General features: G+C 44.0%; 1 protein-coding gene across 5 annotated transcripts in view; it reads left to right on the top strand.

Annotated features, from left to right (window-relative positions):
* Nucleotides 1-78: 78 nt before the first annotated feature.
* ATG2B (autophagy related 2B) overlaps nt 79-7,317 on the top strand; it is an 82,347-nt gene continuing 75,108 nt past the window's right edge. For 3 of the 5 annotated variants that reach the window (XM_036104678.2, XM_078054175.1, XM_036104679.2), the window contains exon 1: nt 81-694. In XM_036104678.2, the coding sequence (XP_035960571.2) occupies nt 533-694 (162 nt within the window). In that variant the 5' untranslated portion in view covers nt 81-532. Of the gene's footprint in view, nt 695-7,317 lie in introns of all 5 variants that reach the window. The other 2 variants (XM_078054176.1, XM_036104677.2) reach the window with 2 other exon arrangements.

The raw sequence follows: 7,317 nt of genomic DNA, 5'->3' as shown, positions 1-7,317 counted from the left end.
AGGGCCCTTCTCCCCGCCTCCTCAGCCCTAGTGTGGCGTCACTTCCGCCAGCGCCGGGCCGCGCGCCGCGACTGTGGGTGTCGCGAACGCGCCGGGAGCGTCCCAGAACCGGGAGCGCGCCCCGCGGATGACAACAAATTCGTCGCGCGGCGGCGGTGGAGGAGTCCGCCTCGGTACCTGCCTCAGGGCCTGCCGCCTCCCCGCGTGTTCTCTTGCATCCTCTCTCGGTGACTACTAGGGCCCTCGCGGAGGCCCCGCACTCCCTCCCCGGGCCTGGGGCGACGGGGACTCCTCCGTGCCTGGTCCCCGCCAGGCCTAGCGCGAGCCGCGCGGCGCGGACGATGGGGTCGCCCTGAGGGACGCCCGGCGCCGAGCGGGCATGGAGGGGCTGTCCCGGGCATAGGCCCCGCCGCGGACCGGGCACGCGGGCCGGGACCCGAGGCGCCGCCGCCGCGGCCTGGAGCCGGAACCTGGGCCCCAGGGCCGGAGTCGCCGCCTGCAGCCCCCGCGGGCCCCGTTGCCAGCCCTCATCATGCCTTGGCCGTTTTCGGAGTCCATCAAGAAGAGGGCCTGTCGGTACCTCCTGCAAAGGTACCTGGGCCACTTCCTGCAGGAGAAGCTGAGCCTGGAGCAGCTCAGCCTGGACCTGTACCAGGGCACCGGGTCCCTCGCCCAAGTCCCCTTGGACAAATGGGTAAGAGCCGCCGGCGGCCAGCCGGGTGGGTCTCGCTCCCATTCTTGGGGCGATTTGAACGAGTGTCACCCGAGCTTGGGGACGTTCAACCTCTCCCTGGGAATTGTTTGGATCCAAGGTTTGCAGGGCTCACAGAAATGTGTTCAAGTGTTTAGTCTGTTTCTAGCAAGTTGCGTCCCGAAATCACGTGTTTCAGAAACTTAACAGAGGTGATGGAGTCTACAGGGAGGGAAGCAGTTGCGTCAGTGGCTTGGGGATTTTGGAAAGTTGGCCGCGAGGGGTCCCTGGAAGGTGGTGAGCAGGGCTGACCCTTGGGTAGCAGGGGTCGCGGGGTTCTGTGGCAAGCAAATCCTATTTCATGGGATGACACTCTGGAAAGATTAAGGATGAGGAGGACCTTTGGGGATGTCTGAATTCCTAGTTACTCCTTTATTTATTCTGGGTTGGCTACTTGAACACCGTGGTCTCCGTACAGCGTCTGCCATCTGGAAGGAAGTTAGGTGAAGGCCTCCGGCCGGCCGGTTTCCCTGTTTTTTTGCTTGATGATATGTTTACGAGGCCGACCTGTGAGTGGTTGTGTGGCCCTAGCAGTGCTGGTTAGTTTTGCTTATTCGCTTCACGTGACAGATCGTAAAAGCAGGTGTTGCAAAAGCGCTGAAGCTGCGATTTTCAGACATTTAAAAACCTGTTTTCTACTTGTCAGCCAGAGGCTGTGAGTTGACTCACACTGTGTGTTTTACAGGTGCTTCACGTATAGTTTAACTCACCACGTATGGTTGTACCTGCATTTGCATGTTCAATGCGTTGTATTTCACTTAAACTGTATTTAGCCTTGAGTTGAGCAAGAATGGAGCGGCTTTTCTCCCTTCCCCCAACGCTTTATTTGTTGGCTAGAGTTTGCTGCTGGCAGTTTGAATTGGTTGTGCTATCTTAGAGTTTTACTATTCTAAAAGCATTCCTACACAGGTTACACTTAGGAAATTATAAATATAGTGACTTGCCGGTGATAGTTGAGCAAAACAAAAGGAAACCTCCCCCCTCCCCCATTTAAACTGTTGAAAAAGCTTAAATATTTTTTACTTTTATATAAAGGTGTTAACAGAGGAACGACTTCTATAGCCACAGAAACCTGAAAAATTCCGATTATGCTAACACCTTATTATGACCGTTTAGGTGAATTTGTACTAGTACGAATAAACATATATCTTTTTTCAGTAAGTAGATGACTTAACTAGGGAAAGTACAAATAATAGTGGAAAGAGCCCTAGTCCCACACAAGGCTAGATCATGCTAGCCAGGCTGCCAGTTAGCTCAGTGACAGTAGACGTAGTAGGCAGACACTTAACTGACTGAGCCACCCAGGCGCCCCAACTTTATGCGTTATTTTTTAATGACTTGTCACATTAACCCCATAAGGTGGGTATTATTATTTCTATTTTAAAGTTGGAATTAAAAAATGTGCCCCAAGTCAGACAGCAAGTGGTACTGTGAGAATTCAAACCTAATTCTTTTTTTTTTTAAGATTTTATTTATTTATTTGAGAGACAGAATGAGAGACAGCACATGAGGGAAGAGGGTCAGAGGGAGAAGCAGACCCCTCTGCTGAGCAGGGAGCCCGATGCGGGACTCGATCCCAGGACTCCAGGATCATGACCTGAGCCGAAGGCAGTCGCTTAACCAGCTGAGCCACCCAGGCGCCCAAACCTGTCTAATTCTTAAGCCCCTTATTTCTTCATTAATCACATGGCTTCAAGCCAGGGAAAAGGCAGTTAATGTTTATTGAGCATCTATTTATTTTAGGCACTGTGCTAGGCACTTTGTGTAGTTTTAATTTTCATGGGAAATCAGAGGTGGTGATATTTGTTTTTTTGTATGTTTTGTTTTGTTTCTTTTTTAGAACACATGTGGGGGGGGCAGAGGGGGGTGTTGTAAAGGGGGAGAGAGGGGGAGGGAGAGACAGGGAGGAATTTTTTTGTTGTTGTTGAGATTTTATTGATTTGAGTGAGAGAGAGAGAGAGGGAAAGAGTACAAGCAGGGGGAGTGGCAGGCAGAGGGAGAAGCAGATTCCCTGCTGAGCAAGGAGCCTGATGTGGGACTTGATCCCAGGACCCTGTGATCATGACCTGAGCCGAAGGCAGACAGCTCAACCGACTGAGCCACCCAGGCACCCCAGTTTTTTCTTTTTTTTTTTTTTAAGATTTTATTTTTAAGTAATCTCTACACCCAGCATGGAGCTCGAACTCAATCTCAAAATCAAGAATCACGTGCTCTACCAACCTAGCCAGCCAGGCACCCTGAAAAGCAGTTATTTTCTCACTCATTAAAATGATATCTTTACTTTTTTTGTTGGGGGCAGGGCAGAGGCAGAGAGACCATCTCAGGCTGACTCCATGCTGAGGGCTCAATCTCACCACCCAGAGATCATGACCTGAGCCGAAATCAAGAGCAGACACCTAACCAACTGAGCCACCTAGGTGCCCCTAAAGTGGTGTCTTTCCTTTGAAAAGATGGTGTGTTTTGTTTTTTGGAATATAACTGCTAGGTAGCGTATGCTGTTGATAGCCATGGGTCATCACATAAATAGTATATTTGGAACTCTTTGTGTAGAAGAAAACTGCTTATCATCTTTAAATTCAACTCTTAAAATATTTGGCCATAAGAAAACCAGGAAATCAAAGTTTTTGCCATAATCTGTCTCTTTACCAAGATCCTACTGTTTCAAGATCTGTTTTTATTAATGTAGAATCTATGCTAAATAAGGTTCAGTTTGCTGAAATGGAATATCCAAGTGAGGGCACCACTCTTAACATTACCGCAGTGTGGAGCTGCTGTTCTTTGCTTTGTGCCAATCTGATGAATGGCGTGAGTGAGAGTACCAATGCCCATTTGTATATTAAATATTGGTACAACTGTTAAATCTAAAAATGTGAAAAATTGAGGATAGAATGTCTAACTTCTCACAGACCTGTAAGTCCTCTGTTCTAGTCTATGGGATACATAACACTGCACTTTGGAGATCACTACTTTCTAAAGGCTTAAAGTGGGAGGGAGGAATAGAAGCAGAGGGTTTGAGACTATTCTACAACTGTAGTGGGTTCATATATTCATAAATTGTTTTCCCAAGGAAGTGGTTGAAAATTTAAAATGTTGAAAGAAGGAAATTCTACTTGGGTAGGAGGTTGGATTTGATGACTCATCCTTTTCCAACTCTAAGACTTTGACTTTATTCTTATTTTTTTAATTGAAGTTTTTTCATCAGTTGGTTCATTTACATTTACTGAGTTCTTAGCATGTGCCACAATGAGGGGCTGGGGGATATAGCAGTAGATAAAGACCCTTTCCTCGCAGAAGTTCAGTTATGTCCAGGAAGATAGACATTGAGACATTGAAGCCTTTTAATTTCAACTTAATAATCTTTCTATTGCTTTCCTGCTTATACTGGTATATATAATAAAATTATCTTTAGTTCAAGCAACATTTGATTACTAATTCTATGCCAGATGGTGTAGTAGACCAGTGTTACCTTCTCTTTTTCTATCTATATGTATGAAACTCATTGATTACTGAAAGCAAAATGGCCTTCAACATAAGAAAAACTCTTAAGGTAATCTGTGATAGGACACTTGCTGAGCACTTCAGGTGGCTCTGCTTTTAGGTCAAAAATTAATCACAAGGTTATACTTCATTGGGCTAATGAGGAAAATGTTGCCTGAGTAGATAACAGGGAACACATTTGGCCAAGTAAGCTGAGAATTTTGTCCTACTCATATACTGTAGTAGACCTTGGAATTTCACAGAATGAGTGATATTGAATATAGAGGATTTTGCCCAAGTGCATATAAGACTGTGTGTAAGTATGACCTATTTAAACATCTTGTATTTAGAGATAGTATTTTGTACCTTAGTGGCACAGTGTAAATTCTTGAACTGTTGATTCCAACCCTAACCCTAACCTTGATATCATGACCTGAGCCGAAGGCAGACAGCTCAACCAACTGAGCCACCCAGGTGCCCCCCCAAATTTCAGACTTTTAATTATGGGAATAATTAACCCATAAGGTAAGCCATTCTGAACTTTTTAAATGATGGCCTTTTTTTAGAGTCAAACATTCTAAATTTTTCTCTTAAAATTGTTATGAAAATATGAAAAACATGAGTAGAGGGATGATCTTGAATGACCATAGCTTACTGCAGTAGTTTATTGGCTTAAGAGGAAATATTAGATACGGAGAAGGTTGTGTTTGTCCCCCCCTCTGTCCCTGTGGGAGTGGGGAGCAAGTGGGAGAGGAAAGGAGGAGATTGAGATTGGGGGGAGAATAAGTTTCAACATGGATTTTTTTTTTTTTTTTTTTTTAAGGGGACTTTGGAAAATCCAGACAGATGCTCAGGAGGCAGTGGGAGCTATATGTTGTTAACCTTAAAAATAAAACTAGCAGTTGCTTTACCAGCAAAAATTGGTTTATTTGGGAATAGCAGAGATTTGCAATCTGGGACAAGTAAACTACAGCAAAACTATAGGCAAGTCTGGAGAACAAAGAAGTAAGTTCTTTTACAGAGGAAAGGGAGAAGTTGGAAGGGCTGTTAGAAACAAAATGTCCATTGGAGTGAACTGGGAGTTTGAAGTAGAGTGGCTCTTCATTGGCTGAATTGTGACTGTTTCTCCCCAGCTGGGCAGTTGTGGGGGCCTGGGGAAGAAGGAAATTTTCCTACCTCTTGCTGGGATAGGAAGGTAGTAGCTAAGGTAGGCTGGACTTGCAAGGTAGGTCTCTCCTTGTTGAGTCTGCAACTGACCACAAGTGGTTGGGCATGAGAGCTTTCCCTGCTGGCCTCCTGTCTCCATTTTATTTTATTTTTCAAGATTTATTTTTTATTAGAGAGCGTGTTCGAGTACAGGGGGAGGGGCAGAGGAAGATGGAGAAACAGAATCCCAAGCAGACTCCCTCCTGAACGTGGAGCCTGATCTCATGACCCATGAGATCACGACCTGAGCTGAAGTCAAGAGTCAGATGCTCAACTAACCCGCCCAGGTGCCTTTTCCTTCCGTTTTCGATGCAGTTTCCTTTTATTAATTCTCACAACATATATAGTATTGGAGTTGAGGGAGAGCTGGAGATAAAGATTTGCAAGTTATCAGAGTGTCAGTAATGACTGAAACACAGGAACAGCACAAAGCTCCTGGGTAGTATGTAGATGAGGCTGAGAAACAAAAAAGGCTGAAGATGAAGCTGAGTTGAACACCACCATTTAAGTGGTAAAGGTTTGGAAGGAAGAGTGAGAGTGTGAAGAATGTTATAGAAGCCAAAAGAAGTTAGGATTTCAGACAGGGAAGCAGTCATAGGAATTAGAGATGAGAATTCAAGGAAGATGAAGACTGAACATTGTTTGTTGGGTTTGGCAGCTCTTTTTGGCAGTTAAGAGCAATGTCATAGGAGCTGTGGGTTAGAAGGCAGGTAGTAGTTGGTGGTTCCAGTAAATTGTTGGCCTTGGTTACAAGGGAAATGAGGTTGATGATTAGAGGGGACATAGAGTCAAGGTAGGGGATTTTAGTTTGCTTTTGAACATAATAGCGTCTTTATTAAGCACCTTCCATCTCTGTATATCATGGGTGCTTTTAATATATGTTTTCTTGCTCTGTGTTGGGTTTCCGTTTTACCATGAGGTTAAGTAACTTACTCAGGCTTAGTATCAGCAGTGCAGCAAGATTTCAAACCTAAGTCTTTCTGACTCCTATATTCTTTTTGTATATCACACTGGCTCAAAAGATTCAAGAAACCTGAACTTCTAAAAACACTAGCAGCACTGGGTTCACCTGGGAAGTTTGCTAACATACAGACTTCTGGCCCCTTCCCTGTAGATTCTCATTCTGAAGACCTAAGAATCTGCCTTTTTAGGAAGCCTCCTGGGAGAGTCTGATGCATATGGTCCTTGACTACATTTTGAAAAACACTAGTACAAAGGGATTGAGAATTTTTCTATCACAGAAAGCTTGTTCTATAAGCCAGCTGCCAAGCCCACGTACTGCATTTCTGAGACTTAATGGTGTTTGCACATCATTCTTAGGAGCCTTTTGTAAGATTTTCCATCGTGAAAATATATATTTTTTATAGTTTTGTTTCTGCAGTGATTAATTGAACAGCTTTTGAAAGTTACTTAACTCTTCTGATCTCAGTTGCCTTATCTGTAAAACGGGCACAAAAATACCTAGTTCAGAGAGCTATTGTGACAATTAGTGTAATAACATAGATATAAAATAGCATAGTGCAGTGTCCTGTATGTAATAAGTGCAAATCAAATGTTGATTAAGTCAGGTCTCGCTAATTTTTATGCTCTATTTTATCTCTCTGAATTCTGATACCTTGGTTTAAACTAATAAGGATGTGTTTTCTTAGTTAGTTTTATGGTACATAGTGAAGAGAAACGTAACTTAATGTTTTTCTCCATACTGTCGAACACACCTTGAATTCCTAATAGTGATCATCATTGCACTAGGTAGGCCCTGTGCAAGATAAAGAACAATAGTCAACGTTTATAAAGTGTGTACTTGGTATCAGGAACTATGTTAATAGCTTTATGCGTTATTATCTCATTTATGTTCACAGTAACCCTATGAAATAGATACTATC

This window comes from Halichoerus grypus, chromosome 8 (genome assembly GCF_964656455.1).
Source record: "Halichoerus grypus chromosome 8, mHalGry1.hap1.1, whole genome shotgun sequence".
Classification (NCBI taxonomy): Eukaryota; Metazoa; Chordata; class Mammalia; order Carnivora; family Phocidae; genus Halichoerus; species Halichoerus grypus.
The sequence above is the reverse complement of the archived record's forward strand: the minus strand, read 5'-3'. Positions and strand labels throughout refer to the sequence as shown.